Below are 23971 nucleotides of genomic sequence, written 5' to 3' on the forward strand. Positions count from 1 at the left end.
CACATGTCTTGAGGAGTTACAATTCGAATTAGGGAGAGAGAGAGTTACACTTAGACATGAGAGAATATTTGGTGAGAGTTACAAATCGAATTGAATGAGGGAGTTACAAGTGCATTTAATGAGGAGTTACATTTTTGCCATACATTGAATTAGTGAGGGAGAGTTACATTCTCTTAAGTGTGGAGTTACTATTTTATTCCAAAAGAGAGGTTCAATTTGCCAAGTAAGAGATTCTCAATTTAATTTACTTATTTAATGAGAATTCGTTTTTATTAATCCATAAAAGGTGAATAACTTAAGACTATTTTATAAATAATAGTATAATAATAATAATACTAGCAAGAATAAAAATATTAATTCTTGACTTGTATAATCATGATTGATTTGATTTTAATGTGGATTCCATATGTCGAGATCATCCTTGATCATTTAGACATGACTTTTTATTTTTGGAAAGTCACTTCCAAATTGAGACGTGACTTATTGTTTTTGGAAAGTCATATTAGAATTATTAGAAATGAAATTTTATTATAGGAGGTTCAAACATAACTGAAATGTATGATTTCTTCTAGGAGAAATTCATCCTTGAGCTGCCAAATTTTAACAAGATGAACAAGAAGGAATCCGTGCAATCCGATATCATGAGATTGTCCTGCCTAAGGGATCAATTGCAATCTACTGGTGAACAAATGTCTGACAGAGAGTTGTGGTGGTGACTCTTCAAGGTCTTCCTCCTATTTGGGAAACCTTCATTACTACTCTAAGCAGCAATAATGTTCTTTCGACATTTGACGAGCTTGTTGGTAAATGCACTTAAGAGGAGACCAGGATGACTGCCAAAGGAAGGATTCAAAAGCATGAAGAAGGAGAGACCTCTGCATTCATTGCTCAAGACAAGAACAGGAAAGGAAGAGGAAGACCATTTGGTTCAAGAAGGCTTCCCCTTGAATCAAAGGACTCCAAGAGAAGAGGAAGTAGAATTGAATGCTTTAACTTCCACAAGCATGGTCATTATGCTCGAGAATGCCCAAAAAGAGAAATGATTCAAGATCCAACTATAACAACAATGGAGGCTTCGACAACAACAGGTTCAATGATCGAAGAAGAGGAGATGATCAAAGCAGAAGATAGAAGAAGAAGGGATGATAGAAGAAGAGATACTCTAGATGATCAAGAAGAAGGCCATCGTCCTCAAAAGAGGTCAAGGAACTCCAGGTATGAAAATAATGCAATTGCTAGTCAATTTGAATATATTCTTATTTCTTCTCTTTCTAGTTCTTCCCCTCCGGATTCATATGATAGTTGGTTGGTAGATAGTGGGGCTTCTAGACACTTCTCTGGATACTGAGAAGTCCTCTCAAACCTGGTTGAGACTCGAGAGGGAGACTAATTTGTAAATCATCCTTGGAGATAACTCTACTCATCCTGTGAGGGGTTTTGGTTTCGACAAATTTCATTTGGACTCTGGTGAATTTGTTCTTCTCTATGATATGATGTATGTTCCGGGACTAAAGAAGAACTTGGTGTCTATATTAGCCTTATAAGACAAAGGGATGAGAGTAGCCTTCATAAGAGAAAATCCTCAAATGGCCTATGGAATCTCGCATGAGGGATTCTTTCACCTTGGGATCTCGAGTTGAGGGACTCTATAGAGTTAGTGGAAGCCCTTTGCTAGCAATGGTCCATGACATCAATCATCAAAGTGAGCTATGGTACCGAAGATTGGCACATCTACATTATGAAGCCCTACCGAAATTAAAGAAGTTGGTTTCAGGGATGCCTGATGTTCAAGCTAGTCATCATGGAGTATGTTCAGGATGTGCCAGTGGAAAGAAGACAAAGGGACCATTCCCCTCCAACAAGAACAACGCTGATGGTATTCTTCAACTCATTCATTCTGACCTATTTGGACCCATGCCAATGCACTTTCTTGGTGGCCATCTCTACTACATAATATTTATTGATGACTTCTCCAGGAAGACATGGATATACTACTTGAAGCATAAGGATGAGGCTTTCAATCTAAGTCACCTGACACGGGGATTCGGGACACGTAGGATTCGGGATTCGTGGTGTCGGATTCGGACACGCTGACCCCCGGAACAGGACACGTTATATATTATTTTATAAAAATATATATATATATAAATATATATATTTAAAAATATATATATATATATATATTAAAAATTAGATATATCATATTTCTTACACAAATTTTAATTAATGATACAAATTTATTGATTCAAACATAGATCTACAGCTACAGGCTACAACAGTGTGTTTATAAGTTATTTTAATAGATTTTATAATTTTCAAAGTGCATTTATTCTGTCAGCTGTTTTAAATTTCAACAGCAGGAAATCAAATGGAAATAATCTGTCCAGTTCCAAAGTCAGGAAAATTGAACAGATTCTAAAGATATCGAATCTTTTTTTTATATGAAACATGGATTCGTGTAACTGATAAATTACAGGGTTAGGGTTACACAATGCAATCGATTCTATTTACTGGAAATTCGCAGTGATTGTGCCGAGCAGTGATATATATATTAATATTAGCGATTCATAAACTTGCATTTTGCTTCTCAAGTAAACTCAGAGATGACCACTAATATATATATATCAGTGTATCACGATTCACTGCGATACTTGTGCTTCTCGGATGGACTTCATATGCTTTACGCTGGAGTATTTGGATTAAGATGAATCCCTTTATAAAACTTGGACTTTGGATTGTTATCATAACCTTAGATCATTGTATGTAACATAAATGTGGTTCAAAGTACTCGAATTTCATCATAATTTTATAACCGCACCGCTGATACAAAGAACTACGTTATCTGGTGGACCGTGACGAACTTGAAGTTAGAACTGGTGGACTGTGACGTTGGGTGGTCGATTCTCCTTGGTGAGAGTCCGCTCCTCGCTGCACAGCACATCCTTTGCCAACTGACTTGCAGAATGAGCCGTCAACCGAGCAGACACGCCCCCTTTAACCTAGCAGCAGTTCCGAGTCCTGGAAACGAGTCCGAAAACCATGACACGTCATAAAAATCGAGACATGCTTGGAAATTCATGACACGTTACCTGACACGACATGTCCTGAAGTCTGGACTCGAATCCGCAGAGAATCGTGTCGGATTCGACCGATTCGCGATTCGTCAAGGGTTTTGGACGAATCTGGTATCTTAGCTTTCAATACGTTCAAGGACTTCAAGGCGCTAATAGAAAATCAAACAGGGAAGAAGATCAAGGTCTTCAGGTTTGACAATGGTGGAGAGTATACGTCAAATGAGTTCATTGACTTATCAAGCAGGCTGGAATCAAGAAGGAAACTATTGTACCTTATAATCTCGAGAAAAATGGTGTGGTTGAAAGAAAAAACAGGTCCATCGTGGAAGTTTCCCGAGCTATACTACATGATCAAAAGATGTCGAAGTTCCTCTAGGGAGAAGCTACAAATACAACGGTCTATGTTCAAAACAGGGTTCCTCATCAAGCTTTGGACAACAAGACTTGCGAAGAAATATTCATAGGTGTGAAGCCCGGCATTGGCCATCTTAGAATATTTGGTTGCCCCATATGTTTCCATGTGTTGAAGGACAAGAGGAACAAGCTAGAAGCCACCAGAAAGAAATGTATGTTTGTTGGATATTGTGAAAATTCTAAAGCATTTAGAATATATATATCTGCGTTTAGCAGGGATGTAACTTTCGATGAAGATGCTTCCCTTGGAAAAGCAAGGGATCTTCCTTCGCCTCCTCCTATTGAGAAGAGAGATGATGATATGGACCTACTAGAAGGTCCTCCTGTGCTCGAATCTGAGAAAGACATTGTTGATGATCCCATGGAGCCTATGGACCCCTTGGATCCTCCTCCATGTGATCCCCCTTCCAGGAAGAGACCATTGTGGTTTTGTGATACATTATAGGATGCTAAGAAACACGTTCCAGCCAAAGGTACCTTTAGAGAAAACAAGCCATGCCGATACCAGGGATACATTGTAGCTATGAGCACTATCATCCACGCTGAGCTCCCACTTTTGAAGAAGCTGTGAAAGAATAGGTTTGTAAGGATGCCATGGCCAAAGAGTATGAATCAATTATGAAGAATGATGTATGGGATGTCGTTCTGAGACCTAAAGGAAAATCTGTTGTGACTTCGAAATGGCTATTCAAGATCAAACATGGAGTTGAGGGAAGCATTGAGAAGTATAAAGCAAGGCTTGTGGCCTGAGGTTTCCCCCAGAAAGAGGGAGAAGAATGAAGATATATTTGCTCCTGTTTCCCATTACACTACCATTAGATCGATTGTTGCCCTTGCTGCTAGTCAAGGATGGACCCTTCACCAGATGGATGTAAAGACAACATTTCTTCATGGTGTACTATAGGAAGAAGTATATGTTGAGCATCCTTAGGGGTTTGAAGTGAAGGACAAGAAGACTCATGTTTGCAGGTTGGAGAAAGCTCTGTTGTCGCCTGAAGTGTACACCTAAGGCACAATGCTCAGAGTAGGGGTTGTGACCTTGATCCCTAATCACTCTGTTTAGACTCTCTCCTAGCTAAGTCAAGGGGGGTAGTCCCTAAGGGTAGATGGAAAAGGGAAAAAGTGTTGGAACTACAAGTTCTAGGAGACAAAGGAGACAAAACAATCACTTCCCTAAATAACTTGAATTAAGATTCAATGGTAAGTTAGACTATTAAATTGAGCAAGATAAATATGTTCAATTAGTTCCAAACAACATTTTTGATGGAAAATAAGAGACCAGTGCCTTAATAACCAATGCTCAAATAAATTAAGAACTTGCACAATAATACTTCAAGCTATAAGGTAAGTAATGCTGCAAGGAAATATTAGAAAGGATCAAGACAATCAGAGATATGAGCAGTTAACAATCTGAGAGCAGTTTACTAGTAATTCACAATACAATATCTTGCAATTATGAGTTGAGCTCACAATACAATATCTTGCAAGATTAGATGTAAGATGACAATTGCAATTGCTTCATGAGAGACAGTAAATATACTTCAAGAAATTAAATTGCTAATGTGCTTATAACCGAATATGGAATAAATGTTTGAGCGCAAAGTTATTGGTTTATGAAAATTATTGATGAAGCAATAATATGTTCTCAATGAAACAATGACGATGTTTTAGAACAATATCTCACAATGCCAATAATGCCCTTAAAACATTCTTCACTTACTAAAAAAGTTGAGATCAGCAAAGATATTTTAGTAAAACAAAACTTGGAAGATAGTGAATGAGATAATATCCAAATGAAACAGGACCAAGCAGCAGTCCTATGGAGAATACAAATTAAAAGATATTGTCAGGTTGCTTCACTCAAACACATTTATAGCCAAGATTTTTAATGTGAGTAATGTTGAATGACCTACTATAGGATAACAAAACTTCTTCCAATGATGAATCAACGAATCACAACAATACTATATACCTTTAATTCTGTGAAGCCAGTGAATCTTTTGAGAGTATCCAAGCACAACAGAGACTGCTAACAGTGATTTTGATGTGAAAAGAACCAAAACCTAACCATGCTATGCAATTAGAAAGAAAAATGGGTAGTATCCAATAAGAAAAAGACACTTTGAGATGACAAGAGAAATGTCAACGGAGCTCTCAAACTGCTATCCTTCTAATTGCAAGAATGCACAAAAGGGACCAATGAAGAATGTTAGAATGAGTGTATCAGACCCTGCTGTAAATATATATCAGCCTACAACAGTCACTGTCAAACAAGATGAGTCACATGATTGCCCACAAATGAACACCAAATACAAGGAAGAGAAAACAATGACCAAGATTAATGCAAAGATGCTACTTGTAATACCACTGTAGGATGAAAACAAATCTCTGCAAGTTGAGATCAGTCAACTGAAGAATGAAATCAGATCTCTGAAACAATGAAATCAGTTAGCAAATGAGCAAGGGAGGAGAGCCAGAACACAATTGCTGCAACTCTTATAATTATTATGTGATGAGCCAGGATTAATTTCGAATGTCTTTAGACTGTAAATGCTTATTAAGGATGAGTTTGCTCTTGTGATGTACAAGTAACCAATTGAGAACTCAATAAGCAAATGACAAGAGAGAGTAATGTCGGATGATATATCAGTTAGAAAAAAGGTGAAATCTTAGCGCTGCAAACACAAATAACTATGAGACTACCAACAGTAGTAAACTATGCCATGAAATTCCCAGTGAAAGCAGAGAGAGACAGTGTCTAAGCTAGGAAAGAGAAGAAAACAGAGGCTCCTTGTAATGCCTTGATGAGCTTGCAATGAAGATAAGCAATTTTACTATTAATCCACAATTCTTCTAACAATCAAATACCACAGATTCAATGAACAATTTTGCACCAGGCCCTAGAAGATAACACTGACCTGCAATCATAAATTTGTTAGTTTTGAAGCAACTATTTGCTAGTTACCATTACACAGATCCATAGAAAAATTCAACTTCCTTGATTGATGAGTTGGGTGGACCATTTGATGACTCTGGGCGATTTTGGACCACTGAAATATCTTCAAAATAAATTTTCTCAAAATTTCTTCATTCAAAATAACCACCTGGACCAAAAAATTCGATTTCTCCTGAGAAATTATTTTCTTTCTGGCCCAACGAATTTTTTGTGGGACTTTTCTGCCTTGGAAATGAAATTTTTCTCAACTTTTAATTTGATCCCATTTTTGGAAAGTGCACATTCCCTTTTTAATTATTTTTCCACTTGGAGAGAATTTTATTTTCTCTCATTTTAATTTTTTGACTAATTTCTGGCTAATTATTTTGCCATTTTTGCCAGAAAATAAAAATAATGACTCTAGACACAACCAAATTTTGCAACACTTTAGACATGATCTAGTATGATAATTTACATGGACTCAATACACTAGGACTCACCTAAGACCTTACCATCAAGCCCCACTCTAGCTTTGGGGTATATTTGGGAGAAAAACTCTACTAATTATTTGTAGTTGAAAAACACAAATAATTAGCGGAGGAAAAAAAAATCCCTAGAGTGAAACTCTTTGGTAAAAAATCATAGGCTTACCTAGATGTGTTACAAGGTTTTATAGACATACTAGAATCATTTTTACATAATGGCCCACAAGGCTGCAAAATTTGGATTACATTGAATGACCAAAAGCTGTTTGTTAATGAAATCTGAAGAAAATATTTTAACTGCTCTAACATGTAACCTACTCATGGGGTGATTGACACTGACTAGTCAACAGTGGGCATCCACCCGAGTTTCATTTATAAAATCTCTTGTCCTATGTGCTATTCCAAGAGGGAAAACCTAGGCCTTTCTCTCTCACCTTGGGGACTTCTTTGAGGGTTGTACAAACTTAGTATTCATTGGAATAAATCATAAGAAGCCCGTTTTCCTCCCTTGCCTTGACCTAGTGAGTACCTTGGAAGTATTTCTTCACACGTTTATTTGTAAAACCCTAGGTGTAGTGCAAGTATTTCCTAGGTCTCTCAAAGAGAGCAAAGAGCCTCTTAGAATTGTTAAAATATCACATAGAGCTTCTTTGAGAGGTCCTACCCCATCACCTCGAGTCTTGATTTTAGGAATACCTATTATCATTGCATATCTCAAAACCCTAAGTCTTGGACTCCTTATCTCAAAGCCTTTCTTGGAGAGTGTTTAAGCTTCTTTGAAGCATTGAGCCATTGTTGCGTCTCTCTTTGAATGGTCATTGTGGAATCACATCATACATAATCATTGATCTACCTGTTCTAAGTGATTTCCTTCCCACTGGGACTCCTCCCATCAGTGAAAGTCCATAAAGAGTAGGGGACATTGACTGTGGTGACAGTGGGTCATTGTCCCATTGTTATCACCTAGTCTAGCTCCTAGTCCTATAGGGTTTCCCTTCTTAGTGCCTGATAGATTGTGTGATGAAAGGTCCCATGATAGGTCCTCTTTGTCTTTGGGAGCCATGGCAATTGTTTTACCAACAAAAACAAATCTGTAAATAAAACCCTAGCCTTTCTTAATTTCTAGGAAAAAAAGCAATTTTTTTGTAAGAGAACGAGGGTTACAGGTTGAGTTTTACATACCATCACAAGTTGTAATCAAGACTCCAAATCACTGCAATAACAGCTCCCAATCAGCACTCCAAGTCGATCCCAACAAAAAATTCAAATCTAAGCTTTGAATCAGCAAAACAGCAGGTCCAAATCAGCAGATGAGCTGTTCTAAAACAACAAAATAGCAGCTTCAAAACACAGCGCAAGAAATTCTTGGAATTAATGCTTGAATCAGCCATATAGACTTTCTAATTCAGCGCAATAATGATGCTGAAGGAACACTTGCCAAATTCTTCACAAGCTGACAATTGACTAAGTGAAGGATGTGAGACAATACTTTTGGGTTGGGGGGTGTGTTAGGGAGAGGAGGGGGCATCATTAAATAGAGAGGGGAGGGGTTTGGGACAAGGTTAAGGGTTTTGATTTTTTTTTCTCTTGACTTATGGTGTTTTAGTGGGTCTGTCCTTTGCTGGTATGGAGCCAACCACTGTGGGCTAGAAAGACCGGTTCCTTGTGGAATCAGTCATTTCCAGTCTGGGTGGCCAATTTCTAGCGGAAACTTCCTAGAGCCAATCTGACTAGCTTGTTTTGGCTGGTTCTTATAACATTGGTCAATATTTGGTGAGCAAGTAGACGAGTGCGTAAAAAAATCAATATTTCATAACTTTATTTGTTTTTTGATTAACAAATCAGTTTGTCCTCTAACAAAACGAACTCAGGTCTCATAGTATTTATTACCAGATATAATCTTATTTCATTAAAAGCTACTAATTTTGATAACATTCTTAAGGCTGTCTGAGGTTAGCATTGACTTTCTTATCTACCATCCCATTGAAAATTTTCTGTATGTATTACCAGATATCATCTTATTTCATTCAAAACTACTAATTTTGATAACATTCTTAAGGCTCTCTGAGGTTAGCATTGACTTTATTATCTACCATCCCATTGAAAAATTTCTGTTGGCTTCTTTGTTTATGTATGCATTTCTTAATGCATGTTTGTTGTTTTTAAACAAGTCCACTGATTTTTCACTCCATTCAAGACAATGCATATATGCAAGATCTGTGAAAAAATTTGTTGATAACAGAGGGTGCTTGTCTAGGAAGAATTTGATGGTAATTTTATGTCATCATGGATGACTTATTTTGGAAACTTTGGAATATTTCTAGTTCTTTTCTTGAAAATGATAGTTTTTTCTTTTTCTTTATATATATATATATAGAACAAAAGAAGGTTCTTAAATGTATCATGTTCCATTTCAACATTAGGCGGGCTTTATCAGATGACCTGTTTATTGTTACTTTTGCCTCAGATTTTGGTATCATATTTTATTGTTGAGCTATGGTATTAATATCCTGAACCAGTGCAGACTGCTTCCAAGCAATCAAGTTATTATGCTCATGTTTTCATCATCTTGGAAAGTTATTTCTATTACTGGATTTGATAATGTCCAAAATTAAGGCATTGATATAATTTTTCCTCATGAAATTTCACTGCAGTTGCAAGTGGAGGATTTATGAAATTTTCTGTCCACAAATACTATGTTTTTTAGATTGATTTTTTTTGTAGGATGCTTTTCACTTACTTCTGTATTTCATTTGGCAGTTCACAATCAAGAGCAGATGTTTTGACTCTAGCCCTGGCAGTAACCATTGTTCTTACTGGTCTAGTTTGGATTTCCATTCGACCCAAGTATTCTTCCCCTGTGAGGTTCTATAAGCTATACACTGTCTTCTCTAAAGTTATATTTGTGCAAATAGCAATAAGTATCCATGTGCTTATTTGCAGACTTGGTGAAGTTGTGGATAATGCTAATGTCTATTATCATTATGAGAGGTGATGGCACTATCTGATTTTGTTTTGCTGCAGGTAAAACTTCAGGGTGTAGAGTGCAAGAGGGTGGAGGCAACCTTGCCTCTTAAGGCAACTGCTGAGCTATACTGGTATGCTATATTCGGTGTTTTTATTTTTGGGTACCTTTGTGAATATTTTTAAAAGATGAATGCCCATCGTTTTTGTCCTATTTTCTAGCAATCCATACCCTTGGATCATTATCATGAAGTTTGACAGTCTTTATTTATGATTGACCTAGCATCTTGTCAAATAGAAATTGCTTCTGTATTTTGTAAAACAAGAACCATGTACAAGGTCTGTTGGGTTTAGTTTAAAATTTGCATCACAGAAATATAGATTAGATAGGGGAGTTTGAAATAATTTTTAAGTATGTGCATTCTATCTATATTTGAATGCTAGGGCATATTGACTAAACCCAGTGCACATCTTTTCCCCATGACTTATTATTTTTGCACCATCGCCTTGTACTGTGTATAGGTCTTTATTTATGATCTATAAACTACCATGGGTATTCCACTTGAATAATTCATCACAACAGATCTGATAAAATTATTAAAATCTTTACTATGATTGCTAATCCCCTTTAGATCATAGATTCTTTATTTATTGTTTTTTTGAATGCTTAAATGAATAAATTAGCCGAAATATGAGAAATGTAGAACATAAAGAAATATACACACCATCCACAGTCGATACAACTTCTGCCTTGGGAAACCCTTATGGGAGAAAATCCAACTGGAAGGTGAGGTTGCTTTGCTCTCTTTTCTCTGTTATGGAAAATGTGCAAGTACAAAGAAATAGGTACTCTCTATGGAGTTACCTGAAACCTGTGGCATGTAAGGCTGCTATAGAATCTTAACCCTCTCTATTTTGCTCGTTAACTTCCCACTCTTAGCTGCTTTGCACAACTATGGAACAAAATATAAAAGCATATAATGGAACCCCTACTCCTCCTAGTTGCTTGGTATTTAACATAGCTCAATAGCCAACTAGGGGTAAGGTTTGACTCCCTCAACCTTCAACTAGAGTTATAGGTTTGAATCTTCTAGAGTCTTCTTCAAAGTCCACACGTGGCTAGCCCCATATGCATGAGCAATAGGGATTGATGTGGCATCCACTTGTACCATAGTGGTCAACATAGTAGGTCAACTTGTAGGAGGCATAACTTTTGCATACGAACTCTGTTTGATGTGATTCTTGCATCGTTCGACATATATCTTAGTGTAGAAAAATACTATAGGGTGTGGCACAAGAGGGAGTTTTCCGACTCCAAAAAAAATCATTTAATTCCTCAAAATGACTTCAAAAAGTTTTAGAGCCCAATTCTCCAAAATGGGACTCACTGAAAATAACCCTGCAAGCTGATTCTTCCAAGTTTTCCACTCTGAAAGCATCAAGATAGATGTCAAGCAATATAATGATCCAATTTGGATCATACCTCCCCATTTATGGAGGCTTTTGGTCCCCAAAAGGTTTTCTAAATGAGGTGAGGAATTTTTTCTTCTACCTTCTCCCTAGAGTGCCATTTTGCTTTACTTGGAAGTTGTCCCTTTAACCCAATTTGCCACAGGTCATGTTGCCTCTACCTTGTTGTTTTGGACCTCTATTGCAAAACTGTGTTCTCTGCCAACTTTGCATGAGCATCTGGTGCTAAGTCCTCTATGGAAGACCTGCCCCTCCTTTTGATCCAACATAGAATCCTCATAGAGTTTGAGATTATCTACATTCACTACTTAGTAAATGCACATGTATGGGGGTAGGCTAAGTGTATATGCGTTATATCCCACCTTTTCCAATATCTTGAAAGGACCATACTGCAGAGCCTTGATCTTCTTATTTGGACCTGTTATCACCTGCTGCCTACACCTACCTACAAGTTAGTGAGAAAAGCTTTCAACCCCACAAGGTGTGGTTGTTGGCAGGGAACTCAGAGAAGGGGTTGTCACACTAATCCCAACTCTCTCCGTTTGAGTTATCTCTTAGGTTAGCTAAGGGGGGTGGTCCCTAATGAAAAGTTAAGTTAAAAGATGTGAGTTTCTAGGAGAGTATTATAGTGAAAACTGATTACTTTTAAGGATTTATGAGCAAATATGACGTGAACAACTTGAAATAACAATGTCAATCATTAACATGAGAAAAACCATAAAACCTGTGCCTTATAAGAAATTTTCTCAACAATTTAAAGATATATTTGCTCAAAGTAAAATGCAATTCTCTCAAAAGAAAAAACAAAGTAACTCTGAAAGGTAAACAAAAGATTGTTAGCACAAGATATTGCAAGATACAAAAATTCTTTTGAGATAATCAACTTTATGAATCAAAACATGTGAAACATCTTGTCAAAACCCAACAATTAGTAATTAACTTGGAAATGTAAAAGAAAAAAAGTGCTAAACCAAAACATCAATATGCAATTAGACTTGAATCATGAAAAGAAAGCACTTGTTTGAAAGGATTACAATACTTGCTTTTGGAATTGACTTTGCATATGAAACTCAAACAATCAAGAGACAACTAAGTAAATGCAATGGAAAGTGCTTTTGGTTAATTTTATTTATTTTCTCTACAACAAGATTGCAAGTTAACTCTTCAATCCTCAGACCTCACCCTTGCCCAAAGACATGGATCTCACAGTGAGGATTCAATAGAGGAGTAGAGGGTATCTAAGATGTTTACTTCAACCAACTTATGTTGGAGGTAAAATTTTAATGAGGCTTGGGGCCTTCCTATACTAAAATGCCTAGATGAAATGCAAATTGTGTTAATTCCCCAATTTAAAATAATGCTACATGCAAATGCTTGAAAAAGAAATAAGATAGTTGCAAAACTTGAGAGACTAGAATGTAAATGAGCTCATATGTGTTTGCACCATTAAATGGAAAATAGATAAGTAAAATGGAATAGATTGCTTTAAGCTACAATTGTTTCAAATGAATAATAGTGTTTCAATAGTTTCCATGACATATAACATAAATTGACCAAGTAGTGAAGCATATACTTGAAAAAATTATGAAACAATTAAAACTTGCCAAAGTATGAAGTGTTTACACATAAGATAAGATTTGCTCAAGTTTACAATTTGGAAGCTTATGCATGTGAGAATTTAAATACAAAATTAGTAAAAATTGCATGTGGAGTGAAATGTGTTGATTTTAAGCATGTACAAAATGAAATTAAGTGCTAGAAAGCTAAGAAAAACTAGAAGCAAAATTAGTCCACCCACAAGAATCCCTCCTCTAAATGAGGAAGGGGGTTGCCATGGGAAAAATCTCAAGCTCCCTCAAACATTTTTTTTTTGGGTCTTATTAGCGCTCAAAGCGAGTAAAAATGTCTATAAGAGGGCTTCCCACAATATGAGAGAGATCTTTATAAAGATACGAATCTAACAAAGCTAAATTGTCTCTAAAAAAAATATAACAACAACAAACTTTAAGATGGAAAAAACTCTCCAAAGGAGATTCACAAGGCTCAAAAGGCCCACGACCTAGATGAGTTTGCAATTCTCTCCCTAGTGCTTACGGCGTCCCTAGAAATCAGTCTTTGGATAGCGTGAGGGGGTTCTGCATACACACGAGTGAGTAGTTTTCCAAAGATTCTCCTCAAGCTCCTTGCTGCCCAATGCTCAAACCTGTGGGCTGCAAAACACAACCAATTGTTAATGTGAAATTAGGAAAAGAAACCAAATCTAAACTACAATTTAATATACAAAATACTAGCTCAAGTAATGAGAGTGAAACCTATACTTGCCTAGCTTTGGAAATGACTTTTGAATAGGAGATAACTTTGAAAAAACTAGAATCAAAGAAGTATTTTAAATTTAAGTGGATGATCAAGTTGCTATAGAGTAAGAAAACTCCCTTTTGGTCTTTGTTGGATGAAAGACTTGGAGCGAAAAAATGGTTGTGTCTTGGATCGTTGTGACTCTAGGAGTGAGTTGATCTAATTGAAATTTCCCACTTCTAGATGGATTCCTGCACACAGTACAAAAGATATTTCCTACACACTTGAACAAGTATTAGTTTGCGAAAGATTAGAGCAATACAATGAATAAATTAGACCAAACATTCCTCCTAAAATCAATTGACAAGCTTATCCCTAGAATACTACTCTAAATCAAAGATATGTGCAAGATAGTTTGCACACATCAATCCAAGCAAGATGACAAGTATAAACTAATATTAATTCAATATGCAAAAGAAATTAAACACAATAGCAATAACATGAAAGGACATCAACTCATAATGCAAAGAAAACGCCAGCCAGATAGCCCCAAAGTCTTGATTATATTAAGAAAGTATGCAAGTACAAAATGACAGAGTTTCCTCAAGCCCAATAGCTCATAACATGATACAATATGAGAGCACATAGCCTCATTATATAGAGAGTTGGGAGCAAATCCCAAGGCAAAATGCATGTGAGAACTGAACTTGGAGCAAATCCCAAGAAAGAGCAAGTCGAGTTCCAAGCGGAGATGACAGAGACACCAAGGCAAATTGAATTCCTCATTGGCACCCAAGGAAAATCGAATTTTTTTATATGGCATAGTAAACATATCCATGAGTGAACCAAAGCAATGAGATAACTCCAGTCAAACCAAATCAAATGTGAACCAAGTGCCGCCACTTCAGATGATGATCCCAAAGATACCCTGCGCAAATCCCTAGGAACTGCGTGATTTCATCAAGTGAAACTCGTAATCCTCCATGTGAAGTGCTAAGTGTAGAAGCAACTCGAGCTAATAGTGAGGGAAGGCCCCACGAAATCCTCAGTGTAAATATTTCATAGAATATTCCTTCAGTACATGAGTTCCTCTAATAAATTCGATTTTCCACATGTGCAACTGCTGCTTTATCTCTGGGAAATTCGATTTTGCCAAATAATGGTGTATTTATGATGCAGTGTGCTTAGTCATCTTCCACATGTCCGTTGACTCAACTCTTTGACTTAAGATAATTTACAAATCATTTCCACGTCATTCTATTACATGGAATAATTTATTTCTCTCTATTTTATTTAATTCTAGCCTAATTAAATGCCACAATTTAAACTAACCTTAAAAAATGTGGGTTTTGAGGTTCCAAAACACCTTATTAACCCCTCAAAGTGTGTCATAGTAGAAAGTCGAGGGTGAGAGGTGTAATTTTTATTATTCATACCTCATACAACTTCTGTAAACTAAACTTCTTACAATTTAAATACAATTTATTTGCAATTTTTCACATGCGGGAATTCTGAAAAATAAAAAAATGATTACCTAGACCTAACCAAATTCCACGAATTTTTTTGTGTGATCTAGTATGGTAATATATATCGACTCTAGACACTAATATGTGTTAGGGGCTCAACCTTCAAACCGTCACCCCGACTTTGGGGTAAAAAGTGAGTGAAAAAACCCAGAAAATTATCCGCCTCTGAAAAAGAAGGGATAATTAACCAGATAAAAAAAAACTCCAAGGTGTACTCGTTTGTTAATTGAGTCCCAACATCCTAGGCCTGTTACAGACTCAAAACTCATCATTACTAATACTACTTATTACAATTCTTGTAGGGAATAGAATCTGGGTACAAGAAAGATGATGAGAAAATAGAAGTAGAGTTGAAAAACTTTGTTGACTGATGACATCTGATGGTACAAGTGTCCTATGGATCATCCTTGGGCATGGAGTCTTTCATATAATCATCAAGTGCCACTCCAGTGGTCAACATTTGGCTCCATATGGGGATGCTTGTTAGATATGAAGTGATAGTGTGCAAGAACCTGGAATCCGCATCCATCGACAAAAGACATATATCAGCAATATCCATTCAAAATATCATCAAATGAAATCAAGTAGAGAAATGAAGAAATAAAAATTTATTCTAAGAGCATAAATGACAATTTATTCATGAAATAAATCTAATTAAACAAAAATGACAAGGGATAAGGTTAGAAATATGATATAAAAGATGCCGCATGACATCAGATGTCTTCGGTGAAATCCATCTTGAGAACCTGCCTACTCACAGGAAAGTCCATAGGTTCTTTCTTTGATGTGCCTTGTCCAATTGTGGCTTTCTTGGGACTTTGACTTGCCCCAATATTAACCTGTTTGTGGCTATCAAATATACCAACCCTCTTCCTTTTCCTTTTTCGACTATTGATGCGTTTAGGTTTGATCTTGCTCAAAACTGGTGATTCATTTTTTATATCTTTTTTTTTCTTCTTAGTTAGTTGCGATGGTGATTATGATGCAATTATCGTCAATCCTACTGCTTTGTCTTGAAAATGCTCTGATGGAATATTTGAAGTACCTAAGCTTTTTAAGCTATGCCTAATCTCTTCGTCTTGAATTTGTTTTGTTAGGGGGGGAAAGAAAATTTGTCAACACTGCATCATTTCCTGTTTGGCATGATCTATAGATAATCTCATTGTTGGGTTCCCTTGGATCCTCAATATGATATATTTTCTCTAACTCTCGATCAAGTGTGACAAAGGTATTATCAAGCATGGGGATGGTGGCATATGATAAGTCCATTTGAAGGCTACAACCTAGATTTGATGCCCATTTTCTTGATAGGAGCATTCCCCACGAATTAGGAACATCTATCACAACAATATCCATAGTCATAATTCTGTTTGGGTACGCAGCTAGGAAAACCTGCAAATCTTTAATTATCCCACACACTTCAATTCTTTTAGAATCCATTGAACATATGTTGTGATAGAGCCTAGATACCCTTAATTTCAGTTGCTCCATGACTTTCTTGGTCATGACATTTGATGAAGCCCTGAATCAAGCATGCAGTTGTGTAAAAAACAATCATTCACTATCAAGAAACAGAAAATGGTAGATGAACTTCGTTCCCCACATAACATTTCATACTTTTCAATACAATTTCTTCATCTTCTGGTTCATCATTAGGCTTTTCTTCCCTTTGAGTAACTTCAATGGCACTTAGTAACTTGGCCCTTTGAGATGGTATTTTTATAAGTTCTGTCACTCGAATAGAAACCTCTGCATTATTCACCCAATTTCCCAAGTCAAAATTTAATTTTGAAGTAGGATGAGAAAAATTCGTGTGATTATTCCTATCTTGAATATCCCTTCTATGATAAATCATCCCTTTGTGTTTTACCATAGCAAGAATCTGTCCAGATGTAGGTTTTTCCCCAAAAATCTTATTGACTTAAAAAATTGCAATCATATTGTCAACCCCAAGATTATTAGGCCTATGGTCAATCTCTTGATTTCTTTCAATGGTGTATATTTGATCTTCCATGGAGAACATATTGATTTGACCACTTGTTCCTACATGTTCATCTCCCAACATGCTACCTTCCATAATTCTCTTTACATATGGGCATGTGGCCTCTTCATGGAACTCATTACATGGCCTACAAAAAGGGGGAATCTGATCTACCATGTTGGTGGATTCCAATGGATTTGGAGGCCTATAATCCTGTTGAGGGCCTTTATTCTTTTTCCATCTATCATTTGACCTAGGTTGGAATCTTTGCACTTGTGATCTTTCCATGGCCACCAACCTATTTTGCATGGCTTGCATTTCTTTAATGTGATTCACTTCCATGCTCTTGATGAGTTGAGTTAATTCCTTAATAGGATCATGAGTAGTCTCTTCCTTGGCCTTGCCTTTGGAATCATTTGATTTTGATGGCCCTCTATTGAAACCAAGAATTTCAGATTTTCTTGATTTCTTCCTAGCCCTTTCTATCTTCAAGGCTTCAGATTGAGCTACACCTAAATTTGTAGGCTCCTTCCTCCTCAACTCATAAGCAGTGTCAACACCAAAAGCATCTAGATAGGAACATAAAAGAAATTCATCAGGAGGTTTAACAGTAGCAGACATGTTTTTTACTAATCCATTGAATCTCTTGTTAAATTTCTCCATGGTTTCATTCTTATTTTTCTTCATATTGCTAATGGCGTTGATCAAATGCCTATTTTCCTTCTTCTCTCCAAACTTATGTAAAAATGCAGTTGGAATGGCTTGTAAAGAGTTATATGAGTTAACGGGTTGTTCAATGAGCCAATAAAGAGCATCATCTTCTAAAGATAAAACAAAAATTCTCATCTTCAAATCCTCATAATTAACAACGTTACACCATTTAAAGATACAAACATTAAAGTTTTTCACATGTGATGTAGCACTAATGGCATTGTTACCTTGAAAGGAAAACTTTTCAATAGCCTTGTTATGGATATTGTGAGGATAGCCATTTATGTTAGTGAAGTCACAAGGAGAAAAAAGACCATTCATGATGCTAGGCTCTACTTGCTCTTGAAAAAGCAAATGAATATTAGAAATAGCCTCTTGCCCAAGACTAGCAAGAGCTCTACTATGAGAAAGTCTATTCAATCTCTCTATAAAAACCCTTTCAGGATCTGGAGAAGGGCTAACTAGACCACTTGAATTTCTCATAGTAGAGACTCTTGCAAAATTTGGGTAAAGTGGAGTCGCCACTTGAGCAAGAATCTAAATCTAAAGTTCAAATATGCTAAAACCAAAAAGTTAGTCGATTTCCTAGGTACAAGAAAACTTGTCCCTGACAACAGTGCCAAAAATGTTCACTTGCCACCTACACCTACCTACAAGTTAGTGAGAAAAGCCTTCAAACCCACAAGGTGTGGTTGGTGGCAGGGAACTCAGAGAAGGGGCTGTCACACTAATCCCAACTCTCTCTGTTTGAGCTATCTTTTAGGTTAGCTAAAGGGGGTGGTTCCTAATGAAAATTTAAGTTAAAAGATGTGAGTTTCTAGGAGAGTATTACATTGAAAATTGATTACTTTTAAGGATTTATGAGCAAATATGATTGGAGCAACTTGAAATAACAATGCCAATCATTAACATGATAAAAACCATAAAACCAGTGCCTTAAGGATTTTTCTCAAAATTTAAAAATATATTTGCTCAAAGTAAAATGCAATGCTTTCAAAAGAAAAAACAAAATAACCCTGAAATGTAAACAAAAGATTGTTAACACAAAATATTGCAAGATAAAAAATGCTTTTGAGATAATCAACTTTATGAATCAAAACATGTGAAACACATCTTGCCAAAACCCAACAATTAGTAATTAATTTAGAAATGTAAAAGAAAGGAAGTGCTAAACCAAGACATCAATATACAATTAGACTTGAAGCATGAAAAGAAAACACTTGTTTGAAAGGATTACAATATTTACATTTGGAATAGACTTTGCATATGAAAACTCAAACCATCAAGAGACAAGTAAAATAAATGTAATGGAAGGTGTTCTTGGTTAATTTTATTTATTATCTCTACAACAATATTACAATTTAACTTTTCAATCTTCAGACCTCACCTTCGCCCAAAGATATGGATCTCACAGTGAGGAGTCAGTAGAGGAGTAAAGAGTCCCTAAGATGTCTACTTCAACCAACTTATGTTGGAGGTAAAATTTTAATGAGGCTTGGGGCCTTTCTATACTAAAATGCCTAGATGAAGTGCAAATTGTGTTAATTCCCCAATTTAAAATAATGCTACATGCAAATGCTTCAAAGAGAAATAAGATAGTTGCAAAACTCGAAAGACTAGAATGTAAATGAGCTCATATATGTTTGCACCATTAAATGGAAAATAGACAAGTAAAATAGAATATATTGCTTTAAATTACAATTGTTTCAAATAAATGATAGTGCTCCAATAGTTTCCATGACATATAACATAAATTGACCAAGTAGTGAAGCATATACTTGAAGAAATTATGAATCAATTAAAACTTGCCCAAGTATGAAGTGTTTAAACAATATAAGATTTTCTCAAGTTTACAATTTGGAAGCTTATGCATGAGGGAATTTAAATACAAGATTAGTAAAAATTGCATGTGGAGTGAAATGTGTTGATTTTAAGCATGCGCAAAATGAAATTAAGTGCTAGAAAGCTAAAAAAAACTAGAAGCAAAATTAGTCCACTCACAAGAATCCTTCTTTAAATGAGGAAGGGGGATGCCATGGGAAAAATTCCAAGCTCCCTCAAACAAAGTTTTTTATGCTTTATTAGCGCTTAAAGCTGGTAAAAATGCCTCTAAGAGGGCTACCCACAATATGAGAGAGACCTTTACAAAGATAAAAATCTAACAAAGCTAGAGTCTCTCCAAAAAAAGTATAACAACAACAAACTTGAAGATGAAAAAAAATCTCCAAAAGAGATTCACAAGGCTCAAAAAGCCCACGGCCTAGATGAGTTTGCAACTCTCTTCCAAGTGTTTACACCTCCCTAGAAATCAGTGTTTGGATAGCGTGAGGGGGTTTGCATATACACGAGTGAGTAGTTTCCCAAAGTTCCTCCTCAAGCTCCTTGCTGGCCAATGCTTAAGCCTATGGGCTGCAAAACGCAAAACCAATTGTCAGTTTGAAATTAGGAAAAAAAAACCAAAACTAAACTACAATTTAATATACAAAATACTAACACAAATAATGAGAGTGAAACTCCATACTTGCCTAGCTTTGGAAATAACTCTTGAATAGGAGATATAACTTTGAAAGAACTAAAATCAAAGAAGTATTTTAAATTTAAATGGACGATCAAGTAGCTATAGAGTAAGAAAACTCCTTTGTGCTCTTCGTTGGATGAAAGACTTGGAGCGAAAAAATCGCTGAGTCTTGGATCGTTGTGACTATAGGAGTGAGTTGATCTAATTGAGATTTTTCCCACTTTCAGATGGATTTCTCCACACAATACAAAAGATCCTTCTTACACACTTGAATACATATTAGTTTGCGAAGTCTTACAACAATATAATCAATAAGATAGACCAAACATTCCTCCTAAAATCAATTGGCAAGCTTATCCTTAGAATACTATTTTAAATCAATGATATGTGCAAGATAGCTTGCACATATCAATCCAAGCAAGATGAAAATTATAAACTAATATTAATTCAATATGCAAAATAAATTAAACACAATAGAAATTGCATGAAAGGGGATCACCTCATAACGTCAAGAGAACACCAACTAGATATCCCCAAATTCTTGATTATATTAAGAAAGTATGCAAGTACAAAATGGAAGAGTTTCTTCAAGCCCAATAGCTCATAACATGATACAATATGAGAGCACATAGCCTCATTATATAGAGAGTTGGGAGCAAATCCCAAGGCAGAATGCATGTGAGAACTGAACTTGGAGCAAATCTCAAGAAAGAGCAAGTCTAGTTCAAAGCGGAGATGGCAGAGACACCAAGGCAAATTGAATTCCTCATTGGCACCCAAAGAAAATCGATTTTTTTTTTATATGGCATAGTAAACATATCCATGAGTGAACCAAAGTAATGAGATAACTCCAGTCAAACCAAATCAAACTGAAACCAAGTGCTGCCACTTAAGATGATGATCCCAAAGATGCTTTGCGCAGATCCCTAGGAATTGCGTGATTTCCTCAAATGAAACTCGTAATCCTCCATGTGAAGTGCTAAGTGTAGAAACAACTCGAGCTAACAGTGCGAGAAGGCCGCACAAAATCCTCAGTGTAAATATTCTGTAGAATATTCCTTCAGCACATAAGTTCCTCTAATAAATTCGATTTTCCACATGTGGGAAATTCGATTTTGCCAAATAATGGTGTATTTATGATGCAATGTGCTCAGTGATCTTCCACATGTCCGTTGATTCAACTCTTTGGCTTAGGATAATTTCCAAGTTATTTCCACGTCATTCTGTTACATGGAATAATTTATTTCTCTCTATTTTTTTTTAATTCTAGCCTAATTAAATGCTACAATTTCCACTAAACTTAGGAAATGTGGGTTTTGAGGGTCCAAAACACCTTATTAACCCCTTAAAGTGTGTCATAGTAGAAAGTTGAAGGTGAGAGGTGTAATTTTTATTACTCATACCCCATACAACTTCTTCTAGACTACACTTATTACAATTTAAATACAATTTATTTGCAATTTTTGACCTGTGAGAAATCTAAAAAATAAAAAAATGACTATCTAGACCTAACCAAGTTCCACGACATTTTTCGTGTGATCTAGTATGGTAATACACATCGACTCTAGACACTACGATGTGTTAGGGGTTCAACCTTCAAATCGTCACCCCGGATTTGGGGTAAAAAGTGAGTGAAAAAACCCAAAAAATTATCTGTCTCTGAAAAAGAAGGGATAATTAATCAGATAAACAAAACACTTCGAGGTCTATTCGTTTTCTGATTGAGTCCCAACATCCTAGGCATGTTACAAATTCAAAACTCATTATTACTAGTATCACTTATTACAATTCCCCGTAGGGTGTGGAATCTGGTTAAAAGAAAGATGATGAGAAAATAGAAGTAGAGTTAAAAACTCTGTTGGCTGATGACATCTGATGGTACAAGTGTCCTCTGGATCATCCTTGGGCATGGAGTCTTTCATATAATCATCAAGTGCCACTCCAGTGGTCAACATTTGGCTCCATACGAGGTTGCTTGTTAGATATGAAGTGATAGTGTGCAAGAACCTAGAATCTGCATCCATCGACAAAAGACATATATCAACAGTATCCATTCAAAATATTATCAAATGAAATCAAGTAGAGAAATGAATAAATGGAAATTTATTCTAAAAGCATAAATGACAATTTATTCATGAAATAAAACTAATTAAACAAAAATGACAAGGGATAAGGTTAGAAACATGATACAAAAAGATGCCCCATGGCATCAAATGTCTTTTGCGATATCCATCTTGAGAACCTGCCTACTCACAGGAAAGTCCATAGGTTCTTTCTTTGATGTGCCTTGTCCAATTCTGATTATCTTGGGACTTTGACTTGCCCCAATATTAACCTATTTGTGGCCATCAGATATACCAAACCTCTTCCTTTTCCCTCTTCGACTATTGATGCGTTGAGGCTTGATTTTGCTCAAAACTGGTGATTCATTTTTTATATCTTTTTTCTTTTTTTCACTTTTTTCTTTTCTTCTTGGTTAGCTGCGATGGTGATGATGATGTAATTATCGTCAATCCTACTATTTTGTCTTGAAAATGCTCTGATGGAAGATTTGAAGTGCCCAATCCTTTTGAGCTATGCCTAATCTCTTCGTTTTGAATCTGTTATATTATGGGGGGGGGGAAGAAAATTTATCAACACTGCATCACTTCTTGTTTGGCATGATCTATAGATAATCTCATTGTTGGGTTTCCTTGGATCCTCAACATGATATCTTTTCTCTAACTCCCGATCAAGTCTGACAAAGGTATTATCAGGCGTGGGGCTGGTGGCATATCATAAGTCCATTTGAAGGCTACCACCTAGATTGATGCCCATTTTCTTGATAGGAGCATTCCCCATGAATCTGGAACATCTATCACAACAATACCCATAGTCATAATTCTGTCTGGGTATGCAGCTGGGAAAACCTGTAAATCTTTAATTATTCCATACACTTCAATTCTTTTAGAATCCATTGAACATATGTTGTGATAGGGCCTAGATACCCTTAAATTCAGTTGCTCCATGACTTTCTTAGTCATGACATTTGATGAAGCCCTTGAATCAAGCATGCAGTCGTGTAAAAGACGATCATTCACTATCAAAGAAACATAAAATGGTAGATGATCTTCGTTCCTCACATAACAATTCATACTTTTCAATACAATTTCTTCATCTTCTGGTTCATCATTAGGCTTTTCTTCCCTTTGAGTAACTTCAATGGCACTTAGTTACTTGGCCCTTTGAGATGGTATCTTTAAATGTTCTGTCACTGGAATAGAAACCTTTGCCTTCTTCATCCAATTTCCCAAGTCAAAATTTAATTCTGAAGTAGGAGGAGACAAATCTTTGTGATTATTCCGATCTTGAATATCCCTTCTCGATAAATCATCCTTTTGTGTTTTTCCATAGCAAGAATCTGTGCAATGTAGGTTTTTCCCCAAAAATCTTAGTAACTTCGTCAAAATTCGCAATCATATTGTCAACCCCCAAGATTATTAGGCCTATGGTCAATCTTTTGATTTCTTTCAATGGTGTATATTTGATCTTCCATGGAGAACATATTGATTTGAACACTTGTTCCTAGATGTTCATCTCCCAACATGCTACCTTTTAT

At 36.1% G+C, this 23971-nt stretch overlaps 1 protein-coding gene across 3 annotated transcripts in view; it reads left to right on the forward strand.

Moving 5' to 3' along the window:
• CCB4 (cofactor assembly of complex C) overlaps positions 1 to 23971 on the forward strand; it is a 255800-nt gene that overhangs the window by 54245 nt on the left and 177584 nt on the right. For all 3 annotated transcript variants that reach the window (XM_089423415.1, XM_089423420.1, XM_089423410.1), the window contains exons 3-4: positions 9669 to 9768; positions 9933 to 10006. In XM_089423415.1, the coding sequence (XP_089279541.1) occupies positions 9669 to 9768; positions 9933 to 10006 (174 nt within the window). The remainder of the gene's footprint in view (positions 1 to 9668; positions 9769 to 9932; positions 10007 to 23971) is intronic.

This window comes from Pinus tabuliformis, chromosome 6, assembly GCF_031772625.1.
Source record: "Pinus tabuliformis cultivar Carrire ecotype Pingquan chromosome 6, CPIR1, whole genome shotgun sequence".
Classification (NCBI taxonomy): domain Eukaryota; kingdom Viridiplantae; phylum Streptophyta; class Pinopsida; order Pinales; family Pinaceae; genus Pinus; species Pinus tabuliformis.